A 24,779-nucleotide genomic window follows, 5' to 3' on the forward strand; every position below is an offset into this window, starting at 1 on the left:
TTAAAATAAGTTGCATACTTTGACTGCTTCTACAAGTCACCTTGATTTATCGTGCTTCGGGGATTAGGCAACCAGAGTACTCCCTTTTTGAAATGTTTGCAGCATTTGACATTTTTATTTCTGTTAAAACCACGTAACGTATTTGTACATTTGCATGTCGGCATATGCGCACAGCCTGCTGAAGAATTTTGCATGATATGTATATCACTTGCCAATTTTTTGAGAAAAAGAAAAGTCAAGCTATTCATTGTTTGCAACTTTAAATATGTTTTCTTCTCAACAGGAGTCAACTGAGAGTTCAAATACAACAATTGAGGATGAAGATGTGAAAGGTATGATTAAACCAGAAATAGAAAATCCCAGCTCAGAGTTACATATATATCAGAAGAAAAGTATTTGTTTCAAATAACTAATAAGTTTAGGAACTAGGCCTATTCTGAGACACAAAAATAATTTTCTTTTTATAAGTACATTATTATTTTAATTATATGTACTAATTTTGTCCATTTTTCTTCACATTATATTCTTTTCTCTGTCTTTAAACTATAGACAACATGTGGTATATTCAAGGGCATTGTGATTTTAAACTAGTAATGAATGTTTGGGATCATAATATCATTCTAAATATATCAGTCAAAAGGTAATACAAAAGGTATATGTATGTCTAGAAAACAACTTATATTCAAGAATAGAGCATGAGAATAACCATTTTTTGAAACTTTCAGTAGTCTCAATTGGGTTTCAATGAAATTCTGCATTTGGCAGCTTTTAAACCTATATTTTCATGCACTTTTCTATTATATTTTTGATCTCCATTCAGTTCATTTGCCCAGGTTCCCTTAGCTCCATATATGAGTCATTGCCAGCATTTCTATCAACATCTTCTCAGTGCCTCTGCACATACATACTAAACACACATTTGCTGTCAGTTTTCTTCTTTTTGGTCTCAGGGCTTTTTTTTTTTTTTTTTTTAACAACTTTATTGGAGTATAATTGCTTTACAATGGTGTGTTAGTTTCTGCTTTATAACAAATTGAATCAGCTATACATATACATATATCCCCATATCCCCTCCCTCTTGTGTCTCCCTCCCACCCTCCTATCTCACCCCTCTAGGTGGTCACAAAGCACCGAGCTGATCTCCCTGTGCTATGTGGCTACTTCCCACTAGCTATCTATTTAACATTTGGTAGTGTATATATGTCCATGCCACTCTCTCACTCAGGGCTGTTTTAGAAGTGTTAATTTTGCTGCAATCATTTATGCAGTTTTGTATTCTTATTTTTTTTATTTAGTATACATAACTACAATTCCTACAGGCCACTTGTCTAGAAGCCATTCCAGAAAAAGAACGGTAAAAACAGGGATATTTAAAACAGAAGTATTAAAGGAAAAGAAGTATAAAACAAATTCAGAGAAATGATCCATCAGATAATTTAACATTATCTGGAAAGATTGTTACCTAATAGTATCCCCATAGGCTTTAATTATGTAGGTAGCATTGGTAAGATATAATTTTGAAAAATTATATTCATGTTATAGAATAAAGAACCTGGAAATCCTCAGGTCAAGGAGACATATAGGCTATTTAAGAAATAAAAATGACTATAGACCACAAGTTGCTAGTCACCTCTGCTGACTTCTTCCTTTTTGGTCGTACAGAACAGCTGACACTTAAAATGTAGTCTCTATTTAGATTATTAGTGCACTGACCTAACTTTGCTAGAAGTAGTCAGTCATTATTTACAGTGGAAAGGTGGATAGCTGTGTCGAGGATTTTATTTAGTAGATCTTTTTTTTATTATTATTTACTTATTTTATTTTTGGCCGTGTTGGGTCTTCGTTGCTGTATGTGGGCTTTTCTCTAGTTGCGGCGAGCAGGGGCTACTCTTTGTTGTGGTGCACAGGCTTCTCATTGTGGTGGCTTCTGTTGTGGAGCATGGGCTCTAGGTGCATGGGCTTCAGTAGTTGTGGCACGTGGGCTCAGTGGTTGTGGCTCACGGGCCCTGGAGCACAGGCTCAGTAGTTGTGGCACATGGGCCCAGCTGCTCCACGGCATGTGGGATCTTCCCGGACCAGGGCTTGAACCCGTGTCCCGTGCATTGGCAGGCGGATTCCCAACCACTGTGCCACCAGGGAAGCCCTAGTAGATCTATTCATCTCCCTCTTGCCTCTGAGCTAAAATTTGAACTGAAGTAATTTTATGAATCACTGATACCAGTCTTATTAGATAAAGAGATTTTTTTAACCAAATAAGCATATGTGCCATTTAGCTTTCGCAATGATTCAGAAAGCATCATCTTTACAAGTATTTTGGACTCATTAGCTCTTTCCCCCAAACGAAATGTTTATATGACTGTTTACATTCTTCTCCTGAACAGGAATCAAAAAGAAGAAATAACCTGTGCATTATTCACTGGTGAGACTGAATCTTTAAATAACTGAATAAAATTAGGAGAATACCAATACCTCACTGTATGCAAGTCATCCTCTGAGGAATATGTTTATTCTTAGGTGATTACAAGCAGGGTTTTAATAAGTGGTCTTTCTCACCGGAACTGGACTCTTCACTATACTACATATTGGCTTAGGATGATTGCTGTTAATCTGTGTAAATGTCAATATATAAACAGAGTCCCTGACAGTCTCACCTTATAGCTTATATTTATTTGGTGAAATGAAATTATATCAGTACTTCTCAGACAACAGCTCTTCTCCTGAAATCACAATGATATGGGTTTCATCTCGCCACTGGGATTTCCCAAATTGAGACAGTATTTGTCTTTATAGTTATGCTGAGTCTACACACACCAAATGTTAGAGAAATTAAGCATAATATTGAGATCAAAAGAAATGTCCAGTTGATAAGTGAGCCCAAAGTGCCTTGATTCCTTTCCTTAAACTCAGTGAGCAAATTTTTCAAGTATCTGCTTTATTTTCCTAGGGTGGATGTGGCCACAGAGTCATATATATATTAGGCCTCATTTGTGTTCTTTTTAAGACCCGTATGGCCTTTTGGTGGTTAACCTTTTTAATATTGAATGATATCAGAAAACTTTAAGACTTAGAAGATCCTTTGAAAGATCACCCAGGCCATCATTCTTACTGTAAGACGGGTGGTACATAAAACTGTTATAAATGTTTTGGATATATTTATTATGGTGGGGATAGGCTTGTGTCGTAATCTCTCCATTTATTAGTGCACTGTCTTTCAGAAAGACCCTCATATATTTATACATTTGAATGACTGTACTCTTTTCTCTTTACCTCAGAGTTTGCCATAGCTCTGAATAGCCTGGTAGGGAAAGTGTTTTTTGTCCAGCTCTGTTAGAACCCAAAGTTACACATATATCCAACATCTAGGAACTCACAAAGACCAATCAATTATATCCCCTGACCAAAACCATACCCTCATTACAAAACTATATCCTATCCACAAAACTGGATGTCTTTCTTCGACACACACACTTTCCAACTCTCTCCTTTCTATATACAACCTTGTTATCAGGGTGAAACACCACAACTTTTAACATACTCTTAAAGGCATATTCCCATAGTGCACTCCTCCGTGCAGCCACATGCTCCATTCCTTCCTGCTGGTCGCCCCCCCTAACACCAGCACCTCGACTGGCATCGTTTCATGGTGGTGTGTGGATCCCTTGAACACCATATCGCATGCTTCCCCTGCCAGTGTGGGGCACATTCCGTCCCATCCCTGAGGACCAACCTGGCAGGGACAGGTCTACCTCCCCTCCACTGTAAAGAAACATGGGGAGGGGGAATTAAAACATCATGGTGACGTAACTGGAGGAAGAAATGAGGTGAACCAACAACAGGGTACCCTTTTCTGGCCTCTTCTGGAGGAAGAAGGTAGAAAGACTAGCAGCTGTCAGAGGAGGAAGAAAGCAGAAGTTGTAGTAGATTAATGGTCCTTTCCATTCAGTGGAACCTAGAGCACCTAGAGAGCTGGGATTTGGGGAAGACCTATTTTCCTTGAACTCTGCTTATTAGTTTCCATTCAGAATGGCCTTTGGCTTTCAAGAGGCCCCAGTCCCTGTCACTCTTGCTTTGTATCTAAGCTATCTCAGCTTCTTCATTCATTCAGGGAATGTTTACTAAATGTCTACTGTTTGCCTGAGCTCCACGTCCTCTTCGTGAACTAGTTTTATTCAAGAGCTTTCAACACCTCAGGCAAAACATTCTTCTGTGTGGTTTACATGAATCCTTTGTGCTATCATTTAAGCCATTTCTTACATTTAATTCAATAAATATCAGGAAAACTTACTGAAAAAGTGAGACCCAAGGTAAGTGTATTTCATATCTAAACGTCCTTTTATTTTCTTTTTCTTAAAAACCTTCAGCATTGAGGTATAACCACAACATTTTTCTGCCCCAACTCACAGTCACCCTAAGGGACTTGGTGTTGTTTCACAACTCTTCTTTGTAAAAAGCTTCTGGTCCTGTGTTTTCTTTCTCCAAGGCAACATATTGACTTCCTAGTATTGACCTTGTGAGCAGCTTCCTAATTTTGTCCTGTACTCAATCCAAATATTATCTCTAATGCTACATCAATAGATTCAGTGTAACAGAGAGATACTAATAGTTTAAAAACAAATAAGCATCTTAATGAAGCATAGTTATTACCATAGAAGCACTGTGTTAATAACAGGCCATTATACACTTAAAAAAAAAGTTTTTCTATTAGAATATATGGTGTTTTCAAAATATGACTTTTTTTAGGTCCAAAGTTAATGAAATAATCATTCCATTTTGAATATATGTCTAGTAATTCATTAATTTCAGGTGTTGTCAAACAGCTGGCATTAGTGGCCTTTCATGACTAGATGGCAGTGCTGGCAGTACTGCTTTCAGTGGGTGTGGGTGTACCTAAAGTGGTCCTTTTGACGCTGTATACATGTGAAGACTGTCCTTTGGTTTGTGGCTATAGCCATGGTTTGCAAGGCCTGTCGCTGTGTGCCGCAATGTCTCTCCACCTCCTAGCCTGCCCAGCACCATTGCTCAGAGTCAGCTACTTCTTCCTGATGTGTGCGCATCAGTTTGTTCCATCTACTGCTTTTTCACAGGATGCCAGAGCTGTGCAACCCCTGTCGACGTTGGGCTCCTGTGTGCCCTTAAGTGACCTCTGTCACTCATCCTGCTTCCGGCATCTCACTTCAGCTCAGCATTCAGCAGCTGCTTGGATCTCTTGCTTCATTTCACCTTTCTTACAGCTCTAGGCCGGTGGAGCTCTGTACCGCAAGCAGAAATGTATTGCAGAAATGTGAGACTGGCTGTATGTGGGGACTTCATGCTTGTTTATACGCTTTTTCCTTTTGCTGACAAGTAGGTGATGGCAATGAAGATGCATAGAATGTTTGCATAAGGCCCAGTTTAAGGACACAGGTATTGACAGCCTTATCTCTTGACTGGAGGCAGGTATATGATGACACCTGGATGTCATGGTCTCAGCTAATCTACAGAATCACTTAATTAGTGAGCTTTTTGTGATCTGAACACAGATCACAGTAGTGGACAGTAGTGTCTCTTGTAAATCTGGACAGTATTGGACAGTGTGATGACTAAATACTCAAATTCTACTGTTTAGTGCAAATCATCATTTCTGTGTAGGATTCCCTGGGGCAGAGGACCACTTGATGCCAGTCTCCTTCACACCTTAAGCAGTCTGTAACTCAGCACTTGCCTTGCATGCATTTCTTACTTCAAGAGAATCTGCAAATTAAGAAACTCCTGGATATTTTATTTAAGGACTTTTGATGATTATGTCATTCCATTAGATTGAAAGTGTCTTAGAAGACCTGTAGTGCAGTGTACAGTAACTTCTTTTAGGTTTCTAATCCAAACTTTGATTTTTAAAAAGGTTTATTTAGAAAAATTCTTGTCTGCATGTGTGTGGCTACCTGTTGATCTTTTAACTTTTAGGTCAAGATCAATAACTTATAGGACTGATGCAGAATTCATTCCATTCTACCACCGATGTAAAATTACTTCATTTTCTCTTTTTTTTTCACATTACTTTATTTTACCCTCCGCACTCACTCTGTTTTTCTCTTTACTCTTTGCCTTCTGTGAGCTTTGAATCTTAAATTTGTCAGTGATAGCCTCAGGATTGTTTAGCCCTGCTGACAAAATATGAGGTCAAGAACTCTTACCAACCCCAGGTTAAAACAAAGTCTGAAATCAAAACAAAACAAATGAAAGCAACCAACAAAAACATGTAGCTACTCATTTTATCATTAGAAAAGCATAGGCTCATTCTATAGTAATACCCTTTCTCAGTTCAAAGTTTTTATTAATGGCTTTTTTTAACAAATTTGCAAAAAAATTCATATGCACTTTTAGAAAACTCCACAGGGAAATAATGTAGCATTATTTTATTAAATACTGCATAAATTCTAAAAGCATATATGTTATAAGATTATTTCCATCAGTTTCCAAATCTTGATTAAGCTACCAGATTTTCAACTTTGAATTTATTTTAAAAATTCAGAGTTTAAAAATCTAATGTTTACTATTCATAGATATTAGTTTATATGGCAGTTAATATAGGAGGTAATCATACTCCTAATTTATATAATCAAAAATTTCATGGTCAACAAGATCTAATTTACATTATAATATAGTTGCATATATTGAGTGTTAAGACTGTTCTTTTCATGCATCTTTTTTTCCCATTACCTGATAAAAAATTAATAAGCTGCTAAATTTAACTTGTGCAAGTTTTAGAATATTTTATTACTCTCTATGTCTCCTTTTATCTTTTTGGATTATAACTTTATTACTTTTTTAACTGATGTAAAAAAATATTAGCAAGGATCTGATTGGAATCTACAGTCTACACTAGTTTCTAGGTCCAGCTTTTATCCAATTTGCTTTAAGCAAGTTGCATAACTTCTCTGTGGCTCAGGTTTCCCCCGGTTACAGAATTTAGATGGTGAAATCAATACTACAGAGTTGCAAGTTTTTTTCCTACCCTACTTTAATGCAGTACTATTAAATGATTGTTATAAGGTCTCATGTTTTAAAGTATGTGCAATTATACATTGTACAATAATATATTGTAAAGTAATATATGTTAATAATATAAAGTATTCAGAATAACTATAGAAAGATAGTTAATTCAAAGTTGAATTAAATCACTGGACTCATAGGAATAAATCACTGCAGTTTTAGGGAATGTTATTACAATGGGAAAAAATTATCTGCTAACCTGTGTATCCAAGTTATTATAGTACTAATGGACTGTAAAATTAGTACTTTAACTACATTCCAGTAAGAATTATTATGGGGTTGTATTCCATGTTTTTAAAGTATCTACTATATAAAATTACTTAATATCTAAAATTACTGTTTGACCTCATGAATTTCTATGCAGAAGTTAAATCATAATTATTTTTTTATTAACTATGAACTTTATAATTCTGAAATTATTTATTAGAATAAAATAATTACTTTAGTGAAATGCTATGTCCTTTGCTGAGTTTGTATTATTTTCTATGAATTAAACATATCTAGAAATTATGTGAAATTATGTTTGTATCCTTTAGTGATTCTTCTTGTCAGTGAAATGGCCTTTTTTTTTTCTGGTATGGATTTCTGCAGTATAATTCCTTTGATTTTCTCGGGAGAGACTAGGTCTAAAGTAGTCAAAGAAATAAATCTTAGTCCTGTGCATTTTTTAATTCGTTCTACCAGATTATAAGTCCTTCAATTTCAGACCAATATGTTAACTGGAGAACTAAGATATTACAGGGAGAAGCAAAAAAAGCACTACTGAATGAAGGTGCTTTATAGAAGAGACTATCTAGAAGTAAAGGGTCTTTATTTATTTGCATTTGGAATAGTATTTTCATTATTCAATTTAGCGCAACAGATGTTCCGTGGGCACCTGCAGTGTAAGGTGCACTACGGAGGTGCTAGCTACACTTCTTGCCCTCATGAGTAAGTCTAGAAAAGATAAAGATGATTCTGCATGATAGTGTACCTTCTTGTTTCTGGCTTGTATCCAGATAATTCTAAAACAAGAATAATATAGTCATTGAAAAACAAACATAAGGACATAGCTACAAATAGTCATATGTGAGCAAATACAGAAAATTTCAGATGCATGTAACACATGTAATTCCTAACAAAGAGACCTCTATTTGAAAAATTCGGATTCAATTAGTTTTTTAAAAAAGATCATTGAACACCTACTATGTACTAGATATGATAGACTAGGCTGAGGCCAAAAAAGCTTACCTTTTCCCTCAAGGAGTTCTCAGTCATGTAGTACATTCTTTAATGAAATTATATCTGCTGGTCCATTTCCCCAATGAATGGCTGTTTTTGCATTAAAATTTTATTCTATGTTAAAGAAAGTTTCTTCCAAGGTACATGAATGTTTATCCTTAACACTTAGTGAATTAGGTAGTCTATCTTTTCTTTGTTTCTTTTGATATGTAATAGTGTAACATTTTTCCCTTGGTCAGTACTGTTAAGCAAAATATGCCAGTCCATCATATGAAAAGTAGCATCATATTTGGTACAAAAAGACAGATTTAGTTATAGGTATTGCTTTTTTTTTTTTTTTGTCTCCTCTGTTTTCCTTATATACCCAGTCTATCAGCAAATCCTATGGGTTCTCCCCTCAAAGTATACTCAATTTTTTTTAATTGACTACTGCTCACTAACTCCATTTCCATCACCCTTGTCCACAAAAGCAGCATTTGCCTACATTATTGACATGATTTCTTAGCCAGTCTACCTGCTTTGGTATTACCTGTTTATGGTCTATTCACGACACAGTAGTCAGAGTAATGCTTTTAAAATATATCAGATTATGTCTTGTTTCCATCGGCTGCCAATGTCATTAGAATGGATTATAAGGCCCTCAGTGACCAGGACCTCCTCCAGCTATACCTCCCTTTACTATCTGACTTCATCTGCTATTAGATGTCTCAGGAACACTGTCCTGATATGTATCAAGCTGGTTGCTGCCACGGGGCCTTTACACTTGCCATTCCCTGCCTAATATGTCCTGATACAGATTCCATGTGCTTGCTGCCTCTTCTCTTTTTTAGTCTCTGATCAAATGTTACCCTCTAAGATCTTCCTTGATGACCCTGTTTTAAATTGTTTCCCTCCAAATCCAGTGCTCCCATTCTCCTTCTCTGCTTTCCTTTTCTCCTAGTATTTATCATTATCTGGAATATGTATTTTACTTATTTGCTTAAGGTCTCTGTCCCCCTACTACGATATAAATTTCTTCAAGGCAGAGATTTTTGACTGGTTTGTCCACATTTATATCCACCGTATCTAGCCCAGTGTTTGGCAAGAGTAGGAATAATAAGTATTTAATTGATGGAGGAAGGAAATAAGTATTTAATTGATGGAGGAAGGAAATAAGATAGAAATCAACCATGCCATGTCCTAATAGTCACTAAAAAGACTAGAATTCTCTAAAAGTTATGATCACATCTCAACTTTTTATCTCCATAGGTTTTTGTCCACATGACATGTTCTCTGCCCCCACCCCATAATTTAGAAACTAAAAATATAGAAAATGAAAATTTCAAAAGTAAGTCACAGGATCCTCTTTCCTGTTTGGATGGAGGATGTGTTTTGGTGTCAAAGGTAGTAGGTTTGAATTACAGCCCAGCCCTTTATGAGCTAAGCAATCCAGCTGCCCATGTAAACCTCTCTGTGTCATATTATGTACAGTGGAGATAATGATGTCTCAATACTTAACCATTTTTTACCTTCAGCAGTAAAAATTTCATATGGTTTAAACCTAACAATAATAACAATAACAAAACGTAGTCATGTTAACTAGAGATAATGTTTGTTAAATGCCTGGCCCATGATAGTCAGCAAAATTAATTATATTAATTCTGGCCGTTCTTTCCTATAAATACATGATATAAGCACAGAGGTTCACTACTAAAAGAGTCCATAAATCTAAAGGGACCTGTGATTTTTATTGTAGCATTAGTGTTTCTATTTTCTAAGCCATTTATTTTGATAAGTGGGTAAACATCTGTAAACGTTAAGACCCACAATATAGAATCCAGCCAGTCTACCAACATAAGCAAAGAAAGAAGCTGCCCAAGTACAGAAAATAAATTCATATTTGGTTTAAAACCAAAGCCAATATTTTTAAAAAGCTTTTATTAAGGTAAAAGTATTATTTTAATTTGTCATGAATTTTAAACAATTAGATTATTTTAATTCACTGTTTTTTTGCTTCCATGATATCATGTAGTAGGCACTTAATAAGTTAATATATTAATTATGAGGTTTTTGCATTAAGTTAATTTTGTTTGAACTCAAAATTTTTGAGTTTAGAGACATATTTTGTTTTTAATTAAACATAACATTTTAAGTAATGACTCAGTCTTTCCTCATTTAAACTGATCCTTTTATCCCTGGATGTTTTCACATGTTTTGAAAAATTGGCTTATTTTGAGGGTGTCTTGATTATCCCTGATGAGAATAAAAGAGAAGTATGTAGACTGATTCTTTTCGACAAAAGTAAAATACATATTTTAAAAGGAGTGTATCTATGCCAAATTCTCAAGCAAACTATCTCAAGAATCATAACATAAAATGTCCTTCTTGGAGACTGTGATTAGCTGGTTCAGTGTTTCCTCAGAGGGAAACTAACCGTCTTGACAGAAGTTAACAGCTTAAGTGTGAAAGACCTATTATTTGTTTGTTTTTGAAGTAATTCATTACAGGATTATTGGTTTCTTCATTAACATCACTACACGTGGTTATTTACACTATGTCTATCCAGCACAACACAGATGGCAAACGTTAAGGAGAGAATTTGGGATTTTAGGGAAAGTTTGAGTAATAGACAAAAACCCATCATCACTATGTGTTTTCAAATTTTAAAAGAAAGAAAATAAAGAAATTCTGCTCCAGAATGTCAGTTGTTTTCAATTTGAGCTAGAGAATGTTTTCAATTGGGGAAAATAACTTGCTGTGGTGGTGTCTATTTTGAGTACAGAGTATTTTTACTCTCTACTTAACTAGTTTACTAGAATTATAGTATTCTAATTTAAAAAATTGTATACTATTACATTGTATAGAGTTATGGTGAACAAAAATGTAAAGATACTGCTGAAGAATAGAGAATTACCTCTGAAAAGCTTAACAGTCTCTAATGACAGAAAAGACAGCTTACTTTAAAGAGACTCCAGTGATTTTTTTAGAGGTACTGTGACCAGTGTAGAAACAGTATGAGCATATGAGATTGTGTTTTTAAATCTCTCTTCAGGAAATAGAAGTTCTTCATTTATAACCTTTATAAGTAAAAAAAAAAAAAAAAAAAAAAAAAAGATTAGACTAAGATGGAACTTACTAATGCTATTTAAATATATGAACAGTTAATAAAAGTGAAGTGTGCTTGTTTGTTTGTTATGGAGGATAAAACAAACAAAACGTTTGTTTGGGATGAATGTGTAAGCACCTGTATCTGAGTAGGTAAGGTCCTTAGAGTCTGTACTAGAATTTTCTAACATGAGCAGTGTTGTGAATTATTGAAGAATTTCCTCTTCAGTGGTTTGTGATGTGTTGTATAGTCTGCCTATGCAAGTTCTAAAGATAACCTTTATAGGCATTCTAAGTGGTCTGCCCCCCTGGAACTTCAAGTTTCTAAGTGTGGACTGTTAATTATTCATCAGATAACCTGAATGGTGTCTTTGATGAATGTTCATCTTTTATATTCAACAAATAATGGAAAAAAAGTATTTCATACTCACAAATATGTATCTACTATGTTACATTTTATGATAATTTACATTTATAATATATCCTAGAATAAATGAAAGCAACAGCAATATGTTGTTAGTTCTGAAATATGTAGTTCATAAATGTAATTCTTTCTATACTCACATTGATTAAAACAAGAATAACTTTACTGGTCTTGTAAAATTTGGCCAAGATATTCCAACAAGTACTTGTCAAAAGGAAAAAATGATGCACAGTCTAAAAGTTGAGAGTTATCTTTTGTTCGAGGACCTTACTGAGGACTATAGCCTGGGAGGCAGCCTCTCAGATAGCTCTGAGGAAGTGTCCCAAAGAGGTAAGGGAGGAGCCAGGGTATGTAGGAGGTTTTGCTGGAGAAAAAAAAAAAATTAGTGGAACATCAAAAGATTACTGCTAATCACACAAAAAAACAGACATCTCAAGTTAGTGAATTTAGTGCTTTGCTATGTATGGGAAGATGCAAGAGTCTGGGCTCATTGAAATTATTCCTTTGATATGCATCTTAACTATCTAGGGCCAGTATCCTCATTTTTTCCATCCTGAATTGTCAGGGGTGGCTGCAGTGGCTGATGGCTTGATGGCAACAACATTCTTGTACTTTACTGAAATGGTAGGCAGCCTTTTTGTTCCACATACTTTTAAATCAATTTTCTAAGCTGAATTTAGATCAGAATATCCCAGAGCTAAAGCAATTATATAGTGCCAGTGTGAGGTATATCACTTTAATAAAAAGCATTAGCCATGAAAACTTATTGAAGAATTTTTGGTCTGTTAAGATATTTTCAGGGCTTCCCTGGTGGCGCAGTGGTTGAGAGTCCGCCTGCCGATGCAGGGGACACGGGTTCGTGCCCCGGTCTGGGAGGATCCCACATGCCGCGGAGCGGCTGGGCCCGTGAGCCATGGCCGCTGGGCCTGCGCGTCCGGAGCCTGTGCTCCGCAGCGGGAGAGGCCACAGCGGTGAGAGGCCCGCGTACCGCAAAAAAAAAAAAAAAAAAAAAAAAAAAAAAAAAAAAAAAAGATATTTTCACCCTCCCAAATTAAGTTTTGAAAAATGTAGTAACTAATCACAGAAATGACTCTTGGTCCTAGGAGTCTTGTCACTGCTCTCTGTCAAATGCATGGGGACATGAGAAGACTTACAGGAATTCACATCATTTTGTGAGTGTGTGTGTGTGTGTGTGTGTGTGTGTGTGTGGTGAAAATAGGAGGTTATTTTCCTCCAAACCTTAAGTATGTCTTGCAAGTTGTGATAAGCCATTATAAATTTATCCAGACTGACTACTGCTATGCCTTTTCAAACCATGGTCTGACATCTCAGAAGGCTATAATAATCATCAGATCATCAAAGTTAGGCATATAGGCACATATATTACATCGAGCCCTGGCCTTTGGATCTAAAATGCTGTAGACAAATGCATTATACAGTTGACTTATCAAGAGAGTCTATTAATTTCCCATAATTTTCCAAATTAAAAACATTCCTTAACTATAGATACGTTATTTGTTCCATTAACTTTTTTCACTAGTTCCCTAATTTACTATTGATTGTAGGTGCTCTAGTTCTTTTGAACAAAGTGTGTTGTGACTGGGTTCTATGACATATTTTGTGAATTGGCCTCTCTTTTTTCCACTTCACTAAACCTGATCTGCTCTTGCAGTTCCCATTCAATGATTCTGGAAGCATGGATTGGATAATGATAGACTTTGCAATGAAAGTTGCTGAAGATGAGAATTAGCTAGAAAGCATGGAATTACAATGACAGCAGATGCTGCTGCATATTCTTGAGCAGTAGTAAGATCTGTTGTTTTATCTTGTCAGTCTCATCAAGGGAAATGGGTCAGAATGAGATGAGTATTATTTAACACTTACAAAGAAGTGAAATGATGTTCTTATAGTTAAAATATCTGTATAATCTGTACAGTGGTAGGTGAGGAAACTGCTTAGTGTCAACCCCATTGAAGCAAACACTGGTGTGAGAAATACTGAACTGCGTTTAGGAACTTGTGTGAACCTGGAAACAAGGGGAAAAGACCTTAAAAAGATATATGGGACCTAATAATAAATGTAGTCACAGAATAACATTTTTTAATACTCTAACTGTAGTCAGCCTGGTGCTTTCTCAAAAAAAAATCCAAAGACATCACACTTCGATTAATTTTGGTGGATCTATTTGTTTGTTTTTTTATTTTTGCTTTTTGCAAAATGAACAAAGATATATGATGGTTCTGTACCATGGCGGATAGCCTTCTAGGCTCCTGCATTCTTGGTCCAAGGGAGTATTCATGAATCTACCAGTTAAATTATTCAGAAAAGTAAAGTTATAAATAAACTTATCTAAGCATATAGTGAATTCTGTTTTTCATTGAAGTCAAATTTTATACTTTTATAAAGGAATAAGTTACTTAAAAGATAAATTAATTATAAGCTGAGCAACAACAGTAGAAATCATTGAAAAAAATAAACGTCTACACTCATGGCTGCACAAGATTTTAACTCTTGTCAATATTTTATACTGCCTATCCATACTGAAGGGCAGAACATGAACAGGTTGGCATTTACTTTTGACCTGAAAGATACATGCCCTGTTTTGGCTAATATCATGTAAAATTGATTGGAGGGGTTAGTTGGAATCATTACAGTTCCAAGATTTGGGGAAAGCCGGATTTCATTCACGACAAAACAATCCCCCCAAAAACAAGGCAAAAATAACTTTCCAAATATTTAAAAATCCTAAGTCTCATTCTCTCTTTTCTTAGTCGGATTTTTCTTTTGAGACAATAGTTTTGACCATCACCTTGGTTCTGCAGTGAAAGAAAGAGATACCTCTTGAGAATGCTTAGTATTTCTCGTATCATGCAAATATAATACACTTGATGCCCCGGAGACTACAATTTTAATCTTAAATCTAAGCAGTTGATATGAATCTTTGAACCAGTTTCTTAAAATCTTTTTTTTTCCATGTCATCAACTCTTAACTGGAAGTGGTACCACACCTATCTAATTCATAAAACATCTTAATACTTAGAATACTCAGTGATATTCATAATGTAGTCCTATTTCTAGCTTCTGCAAGTCAGCTGCAGGTGGCAAAAAAGTTACCCAATTACTTTAATGTGGATGGACTGAATTCTTTCATATCAGCAAATGTTCTATATAACTATATATAGCTTCTTTAGACCCTGAAACTTTTATGTAAGCCATTTTTAATGAAAATCTTTATAAATACTTTACACATCCTTTAATCTTCTAAAAAAATAGTAAATATTTTTTTCATCTTTCAGATTCAGACTCAGGAATGACACAGCCATATTTTGTAACCCAATGATATCTTCACAAACCTTTTTAAAAAGTCTAAACCTATTTTCACTTACACTAAATGATCCCAATGCCAGACTTTTCTGTTCTTAAATATTTGTTAATCATTTATTATCAGACCATAGCAATTTAACAGGACTAAGACTAGTAGTACTTCTTCCCCAATTAACAATTTATGCCTTGAAATTCAGAGTAGTTAAGTTTTTATAGAGCAAAGTACAAAGATGATTTGAATAATTTATCTTTTAAATCTTGAGGGCGTCTAGCAATTAAAAAGCTGAATATTGGTGTTATTGAACAAGTGACTTCTGGATAAGTGAGCTTTACAATAATTTCTTGAAAAGCAGTCTTGACTAGAAGCTTGGTAATTTCCAGGTGTTATATTTGGATAAAATATTATATAATAGAGTATTAAACCAATCAACTCCAGAATCTTCGATGACTTTGATTTTTAAAGCCAAAATAATGGAAATTACTCTCCTAAATATTAACTAATATAGCAAACTAGTGAAATAAAAATAGTCACTAAGAAACACAGGAAACTCCAAACATAGCTGAGTTGATAGGCACCTTTTTCTATAAAACTACCCAGAACATGAAAATGATCCTAATTTGTATATTTGCCTAAAATAAAAACTATTCCCAAGAGTTATTTTTGTTAATGGCAGCATGGAAAAAGACAATAAAACCATGGGATACCCAGTTTTGTGGAATTGGTGTATTAATTAATTACAACTCTGGCTTAGTAATTAAGTCATCAGTCACCTTCCCAGAGGAAGTTCAAAGACATTTAGGTAGTTCATTTAAGTTTATTATTTCAAAATATTGAATTAGGCACTATGGGCTGGAAAGGAACATAGATTAGTGAATTAAACAGCAGACAATACCTCAGCCAAATAAAGCTCCAGCCCTGGCACAGCTTCTGAATTTGCTGGATGACTTGAGTAAGTCACTTAACCTCCCTGTCCTTCAAGTCTCTGGCAGGCAGGTACCCAATAACTCTGAGAAATGTGGAAGGAGTAGTTAAATTAAATAGAGCAAATTTTTTAAAATTTATTTTATTGAAATATAGTTGATTTACAATGTTCTGTTAATTTCTGCTGTACAGCAAAGTGATTCAGTTATACATACATATACATTCTTTTCCATGTGGTTTATTACAGGATATTGAATATAGTTCCCTGTGCTATACAGTAGGACCATGTTATTTATCCATTCCATATACAATAGTTCGCATCTGCTAATCCCAGCTCCCAGTCCATCCCTCCCCACTCACCTTGGCAACCATAAGTCTGTTCTCTACATCTGTGTGTCTGTTTCTGTTTCATAGATAGGTTCGTTTGTGTCATATTTTAGATTCCACATATAAGTGATATCATATGGTATTTGTCTTTCTTTTTTTGACTTACTTTACTTGGTATGATCATCTCTAGGTCCATTCATGTTGCTGCAAATGGCATTATTTTGTTCTTTTTGATAGCTGAGTAGTATTCCATTATATATATGTGTCACATCTTTATTCATCTGTATAATTGACAGTTGACATTTAGGTTGTTTCCATATATTGACTATTGTGAATAGTGCTTCTATGAACATAGGGGTGCATGTATATTTTTGAATTCTAGTTTTGTCCAGATATATACCCAGGAGTGTGATTGCTAAACCATATGGCAACTCTGTTTTTAGTTCTTTGAGGAACCTCCATACTGTTTTCCATAGTGGCTGTACCAATTTACATTCCCACCAACAATGTAGGAAGGTTCACTTTTCTCCACACCCTGTCCAGCATTTATTGTTTGTAGATTTTCTGATGATGGCCATTCTGACTGGTGTGAGGTGATACCTCATTGTAGTTTTGATTTGCATTTCTCTAACGATTAGTGATGTTGAGCATACTTTCATGTGTTTGTTGGCCATCTGTATGACTTCTTTGGAGAAATGTCTATTTAGGTCTTCTGACCATTTTTCAATTGGGTTGTTTGTTTTTTGGTTGTTGAGTTGTATAAGCTGTTTGTATATTTTGGAAATTAAGTCCTTGCTGGTCACATTATTTGCAAATATTTTCTCCTAGTCTGTAGGTTGTCTTTTTGTTTTGTTATGGTTTCTTTTGCTGTACAAAAGCTTGTAAACTTAATTAGGTCCCATTTGCTTATTTTTGCTCTTATTTCTATTGCCTTGGGAGACTGACCAAAGAAAACATGGGTACGATTTATGTGAGAGAATAAATAGAATAAATATTGACAAAGGGTAAATGAGTAGAACTGCTAAGCTAAGATGATACATATAAATAAAGCTAAACAACTTTTGATCACTGAATAAGTAAATCTTTAGGCACAGTTCACTAAAAGATTTTAATATTTGATACTCTGCTAACATTTTAGTGAATCTCAATTTGCATGTATAAATTCAATTTATTTCCTAACCCAAGTTTCATTGTAGGCCAGCTAGTCTTCTGAATAAGTTTTATTATTAAATAGTTTCACCTCAAACTAATAAATTTAAAATCTGAACAAAGATTCAGAAAAAGCCTGAGCTCAGATAACTTGGTTCTTTCTCTCCATTCAACTCTCTTAAAAGAAATTATAAGTTTAAACATTGATAGATGTGCCTAGTTTAATCTTTCTAGACCTATACAGATTACTTCCCCATGGAAATACTGTGGCCTCATATATGGTGGTAATTCGGCTGATTTTGAGATACGCAGGACCCATGAATGCCTTTCCAGTTAGCATAGTCACAGCCAGGCTGCCACCAGATATGATCATCATCACCTCCATACTTAGCATTTATCTAATGTATTAAAATGCACAAAGAACTTTATATACATTGTCTATCCATGTATTTATGTATTCATATGTGCATGCATTCAGAGACATTTACTCAATACTAGGTGTTAAAGGTAGAAAGTGGTCATGTCCTGGTCAGATCTGTGAACATCCTGTGATAATGCTATAGGAGAACCACAGTGAGATTGGATAGCTGCATCTGGAACACTCAGGAAAGTCCATACAGAAGAGGTGATGATATTGGAGCAAAGTATTGAGGGAGATTTCCAGGCAGAAGACAGAGTTTCCAGGCAGAAGGAACAAACAGAAGGAAAGGCACAGAATTATCAATGAGCCAGGACTAGTTGGGAAAGAGTGAGCCCCTTGGTGTAGCTGTAGAATAGGTTATGTGGGAGCCCTGGGGGAAAAGAAGTGTCGGGAAATGAAGCTGGAAAAAAATAGAGTAGGAAAACTTTTAAAGAACAAACAAACAAACAAGTGTGAGCTTTGGCCTCCAGAGAGTCAGGGAACAGCACGGTCAGCTCTGTTCTATAGAGGTAGTGAGGAGTGGATCAGCAGTGAGGAGTGGAGGGACTGGTGAGGAGAGAGTATGGGAGGAGACGGGGGAGACCTCAGGGCAGGAGGGGTTAGGAACATCTGACAGCCAGAATCAGAGCCATGGCAATGAGCCCAGAGAGGAAGAAATGGATCTGAGAAAGATTTGGATGAATAAAGAGGAGCCGGTGATCAACTGTATGAGGAATTGAAAAGAGGCATCAAGGATTTTGGTGTAGGCAGCTGAGTAGATTACGATGCCACCATCCAAGATGAGAAATACAACAGAAGCAGCAGGTTTTGCCAGGAAGATGCTTGACATCAATTTTGAGCACCCCAGGTATGAAATGCCAGGACAACAGGAAGTGTTTAGATTGCAGTCACAAAAATGAACTTGGAGCCCAGAAAGATTTAAGGTCCGTGATAGAGATTTGGCAGTCTTCAGTAGATGGTCAAAGCCAGAGGAATAAATGAGATTACCAAGAAAAAGCAAAAGAAACGAAGAAGAGGCTGAAGACATACCCTGGGAAACAACACAGTAATTGCTAAGGATAAATTATATGATTCATGGATGATTGGATAAGAAAGCACTTGAGTTTGTTCATTCAAATATGTATTGAACATTTACTCTATGCCATGTACTATGCTAGATGCGGGTTGTAATGGTGAGGTACCTACCCCTCTGGAGTTTACAACATAATAATAGAGAAAACTGATCAAATACACACAAAATACATAAATACAAGTGTACCAAGTGCTTTTAAACAGCAGGTGTAGGATATGTGTGAACTTATAACATGGGGACCTCTCCTAAAATGAGACTCCAAGTAGGACTTTTTGAAGAAATAATAGGTGAGTTGAAAGCCAATAAAAGAAATGAAGGCAAAAATGGGGGACACTTTCCCAAGAAGAGAGGGCAGCTCACATGAAGAGCTGGCAGTAGGAGGAAGCATGGTCATTTTGAATTGCTGAGAGAAGGCGCCATGGGTGGGGTGTAGAGGATAAAGTAAGGCAGCCTTTGAGTGGGGCTGGTGAGATGGACAGGGTTTAGATTATTCGAGGTTTCATAGTCCCTCTTCAGATAATTTTTCTGGACAAGAAATGATGGGTGCTTTTACCGGAGTGATGGTAAGAAGAAAAGAAGTGGACTAATGTGTAAAACCTTGAAAAGGAAAAATCAATAGGACTTGAAGGATTGGATTCAGAGTGGGGGTGTGAGAAAGTCAAAAATGATCCTCAGGCTTCTTTCTGGCTCGTGCACCTGGGTGGATGATGCCATTCACCAGGATGGAGGTCCCTGGAAGAGCAAATAGGTTTGTGACAACAGAAGTTCATATGCTCAGTTTAGGGTATCTTGGGTTCCAGACGCATTAAAGATATCCAAACGGAGATTCCAAAATAGGCACAGACATACAGACCTGGAGGAAAAGTCTAGAAACAAGGTAACAATTTGGAAGTCATGGGATACAGACAGCAATTTAAAACACTGGTGTAGATAGAGCCATAGGGATAACAGTATATGGTAAGAGGGCCTCCGACTGGACCTTTAAAAGGAATTGAAACATTTAAAGTCCACATTGCAAATGAGAGTGAGATGATGAGAACAGAGAGAAGAGAAAAAAGGGGAGTATTTCAAGATGGCAGAAATGAGTAATCAGCAAACTCTGTGCCTTTGGGCAGTGCCTGTACTCTGTACTTCTCTGTTAAACAGAGAGGTAGCATCGGTCTGCGTATCTCAGAGAATTGTCCTGATGCTCAGATCTGATAATGTTTGAGAAATGTTGAAATCTATCAGTTGTTTTATTACATAATCACTCTCAGTTCCCAGGGGGTTTTTTTTTGGTTTGTGAGTTTGTTTGTTTTTTTAAACACTGGACCCATTCACACTCTTATCTTTCTCTTCCAGCCTTCTTTAGAACAATAAAGAGACCAAAAATATGAATTTGAACATGACAGTGTTCTCAATTCTTTTGCAGAATTGCATGGAAAGTAATCACACTCAGGATCTGGAGCATTTCTCCCGCTTGCTTTTCTCTCCTGCCTTTCCCCTAGGAACCTGGAAATCCCCAGAAACTACTTTGGGACCTGTGGGTATAGGCTTGAGCACCTCAATTCTATAAATAAAAGTATTTGGTAATCAGTTCCCTGTGATTAAGTGTCTAGCCATGAGGTTAGAAGCTTCTGGTACTCAGGGAACACCTTACTGGTACACTCTTCCCTCATCTTCAGGGTAATTAGTGACACCTCTCAAGCTCTCCCCACTTTGACTTCCAGAGTGGCCATTACTTGACATTCAGGAAGAGGGAAGGCCAGAGGATAGTGACCCCTCTCCCCCAGAACATAGGCATCCAGGCATCTTGTGCAGTGATTGTTCCTCAGCCTCACTGCTGGTGAAAGGAGATATAGCTAGCATCAAACCCTCCTTCTTCCTCTAGGTCACTGTGGCAACAGTTCCAACCACAACAGGCTTCTATATACAAATGATTCATTCCCAGCCTTCTGCTTTCCTTTAAAGAGTCAGCTGTCATGTGCTGCCCTGACTCACTCAAGCGCCTTTGCTCCAGGGAAATAAGCACTCTAAAGATTACTGAGTTCCAGGCCCCTCCTGAGCCAAGAGAGGCACATTGCTTTTATGATGATGCAGCACAGAAGCATTCTGGCTACTTCCCATGTGCCGTCCTGCCAGCTACAGCACCACTGTTTCTGAACATAAGAACTAAGAAGGCAATTTGTGTTGCTTTGATTATGCAGGACAAAAATTAAGCCAGTTGTAGGATGCAAACTGTTGAAGAGCTAATGAGTGTTTCCATAGTGGTTCAGAGTGAAACATGGCCATGTACACTGATGTTTCTAATTGCATATTATGCTTCTGAAGGAATCTAGAGACTTTCAGGAACTTCAGAAGGTGACCCAGAACTGTTCGCACTTTGTAAACTAACTGTTAGCCTAATAAAGCTCTTCAAAGGGCAGTGATCTTATGTTCATTTTTTCCTTCTTTTATTCTAAAAAATTAACATTGTTTTCTAAACTGCAATTTTTTTCCTATTAGCCACATAGCATCCTAAGAAATCTATTAGTTTTAAATGAGGATTTAATACGAGGAGGAAGTTTTGGTAGTCACATTTTTCTAATCTCATTTTCTGAGCTCCTCTGTACCAGTGTCCTTTATATTCTGGAATTGGGTCAGCTGTCATGCGTTTTTGCCAAATGTTCATACTGTTGACGCTACAGACAGATGAATCACTTATTGCCTAACTAAATTAAGCTAAAATGTGCCATTGGCACCATCCCTATTACAGAATTATTCCCTGCCACTAGTTCTGTCAGTATGCTTTGATGTTCGATATATTATAGCTGTGCAGTCATCAAATGATCATGGACAAGAAATGTTTTAGGTGTGTATAGGAGCTAAGAAACCTTATGTTATTTTTTTCAATATAAATGAAATTATGTAAATAACTGAATATGGAATTTAACCTGTATGGAGATTATTTTTTGATATTATCAACCTTGACATTGTTAGCAACCATTTGTGGACAAATCATATTTTATAAGGTAGTCTCATATAGTCTCAGTAAAGTCAAGTTAGGTTTACAGAACATTTGTTTTTTGTTTTTTGTTTTTTTACATCTTTATTGAAGTATAATTGCCTTACAATGGTGTGTTAGTTTCTGCTTTGTAACAAAGTGAATCAGCTCCTCCCTCTTGCGTGTCCCTTCCACCCTCTCTATCTCTCCTATCTAGGTGATCACAAAGCACCAGGACATTTGTTTTAAATAAGGAATATCACAACCTGGATAACCTGGAGTTTTTGGGTTTTTTTTTTTTTTTCAGTACCAATAAGTCTTTATTCATTGTATTTTCCCAAGGAAAAGAAGGGGAAGGGAAAAGGGTCAGCATGTGTGTTACAAAATGATAGCAAATGGGAAAGGAAGTACCCGGCACAGCAAAATCAACCAACAAATAAACACTGCCCAGATGGGGTTGCCAAAGCCCAAGGGGGCTCAGTCTCCTGCAGTTCAGTAATGAGGGGAATAACCTGGAGTTTTGAAAGTAAATATAAACTTTAAGTTTGTGGTTAAGAATCTGCTAAAAAAAAAAAGATCAGATTCATTAAAAGTGCAAACTGGTTGACTTTAATCAATAAGAACTAAAACCAGACTTCAGCTTTTTCTATGATGAATATCAGCCTCACTAAGATAGATGGAAATAACTTTTTGTGATTACCCCCAGTTTATTTCCAGTGATTTAAGAAAGTATCACAATGTTCTTTAAACAAAATTCAATGAAATTTAGTTTTTAAAATATTTTATGCCTTTATTTCCTTAGTAAGAGAATACTGTTCTGAAATCAGGAAACGTTTATCAACATCAGTTGATCAAACTCAACTTACTGAGCATCTATTTTATTAAAGACATTGGATAACGCTTTTTTGAGGATACAAAGAAATAACATGTTCTTTTCCCACAGGGAGCTTTTAATTTAATTAGGAAGACATTACACAGTAAACCAAGTTTAGTAACAATTTAAAACAATAATTTAACTAAAAAAGTTGTCATGGTATATAGCATATGCTTAATTGCCAAATGAATAATACAAGGTAGGCTTTCCAAGAAGGGAAAGAACACTTGAGGCAGATGAAGTAGGTAGGATTTGAGCCAAGCCAACTATTAATTATTTTACCGTTATGGGCTAGAAATAGAAACAAATCATGTTTGTTGTCAGAGTTGACAGCCTTACGGGGGGACTTCCATCTCCATCCACAGCATTGATTCATACCTTATTTTTCAGATTTACAGTTTATGGAAGGCCATTTATCTAAATATGATGGCAATTACAGCATTAGCATCCTCTTTTGTAGGGTTGAGCTGAACAATAAAAAAATGCAAATAATTAAAGTTAAATTTCTCAATGCAAGATGTCAGCTATACTGTGAAGATGGATTAAAATCATACAAAAATGTTCATAAACTCAATCATGTTGGTAAAGGTAATAAGAACTACTTTTTAAAAATATAGCCTTGACCTTCTGGGTGACTGTTGTTTTCTAACAAAGGGAGAGCAGCAGTGCTTCCCCAACGTGAACATGCTAACCTGAGGGTCCTAGTAAAATACAGATTCTGAATCTGTAGGTCTGGAGTAGGACCTGAGAATCTGTGTTTCTACCAGGCTCCCAGAAGAGGGACCTAATGTTGATCTGTGCGCTTTGAGCAACAAGATTATAGAGAGGATAACACCAAGCTTCTGAGAGGGATGTGTCTTAACTGGTAATACCCTGTTTAAGGAAAATAGCAGTACCATTAGAGTAATTTTATATGGTGTTTGCCCTTTATTCTCACACAACTCTTTATCTTTGCCTTTAGCACGAAAGCAAGAGATTATCAAAGTTACTGAACAACTCATCGAAGCTATCAACAATGGGGACTTTGAAGCTTACACGTGAGTAGAGGCACATTTATTTTGCTTTCATGCATATGACAAAGTATTTTCTATATGAATGCATTCTTCAATGTACCTGACCCATGTATATTTAACACCAGGTTTCATACACCCACAATGGCTTCATTTCAACGTGTAAATGACTCAAGTGCCTCTAGGAGAGAAATAAATGTAATTAAGATTTCAGAGAGAGATGAGATTTCTGTTAGGAAGATTGGGGATTTCTTTGTAAGTGCACAGAAGCCTGACCCTCTGGCACCTCCATGTGAGAGAAGGCATTTCAGGCAGAGCAATCCATGAGAGCAAACACACAAGAAACAGGAAAGCACATAAATAGTGCACTTTGGCTTAAGAGATGTTTTTCCTCGCAGTTCTGCAGAGGTGAAGGGACAGAGAAAGAGATTAGGAGGCAACGTCTGGCAGCCTTTTCCCCTCCAGCCAGCACAGCTCAACTTTATCTTCATCTCTTTTAGGGCTTTGCCTCTTAGATAAAATTTTATTTGAAGAAAGGTTTCTAATGTTAAATTTAAAGTTTACCATAGGTATTAAAGGCAGTCACTTTCATCAAATAAAAGTAAAGCTTTCAAATAGGGCGTGAAGGCTTATTGTGCAAAGAACATGGGTCAATAAGTTAGCTGTTTGGGTGGAGAAAAAATCAGTTCTTAACTTTCCCCTTATACCATTCTAGTGAGGTCCTCTTGAATGAAAGTGTTAAATACAGAAAAGAGTTTGATCTTTGGTTGGAAAGATCTAAGTTTAAAAGAAGGGGAAGTCATTGAAATGAAAAAGTGAAATGATTAGGCTACCTAAATGGATGAAACTTAATATACTTTAATTTTTTAAAGCCAAAATAAAACAGACAAAAAAAAAAAACAGAAAAATATTTGTAAAATGTGTCAAAAGTTAATTTAAATTGAGAAGATAAGGTTGAAA

The 24,779-nt window shown here is 36.1% G+C and overlaps 1 protein-coding gene across 21 annotated transcripts in view; it reads left to right on the forward strand.

Moving 5' to 3' along the window:
• The window catches only part of CAMK2D (calcium/calmodulin dependent protein kinase II delta), a gene marked incomplete at both ends in the record, with an annotated part of 262,163 nt that overhangs the window by 228,506 nt on the left and 8,878 nt on the right, over nt 1-24,779 (forward strand). For 19 of the 21 annotated variants that reach the window (XM_079716681.1, XM_079716667.1, XM_079716683.1 and 16 more), the window contains 2 exons: nt 284-332; nt 23,771-23,846. In XM_079716681.1, the coding sequence (XP_079572807.1) occupies nt 284-332; nt 23,771-23,846 (125 nt within the window). Of the gene's footprint in view, nt 1-283; nt 333-4,948; nt 5,002-23,770; nt 23,847-24,779 lie in introns of those variants that run through there. The other 2 variants (XM_079716680.1, XM_079716679.1) reach the window with 2 other exon arrangements.

The sequence above is a fragment of the Hyperoodon ampullatus genome (assembly GCF_949752795.1).
Source record: "Hyperoodon ampullatus genome assembly, chromosome: 1".
Classification (NCBI taxonomy): Eukaryota; Metazoa; Chordata; class Mammalia; order Artiodactyla; family Ziphiidae; genus Hyperoodon; species Hyperoodon ampullatus.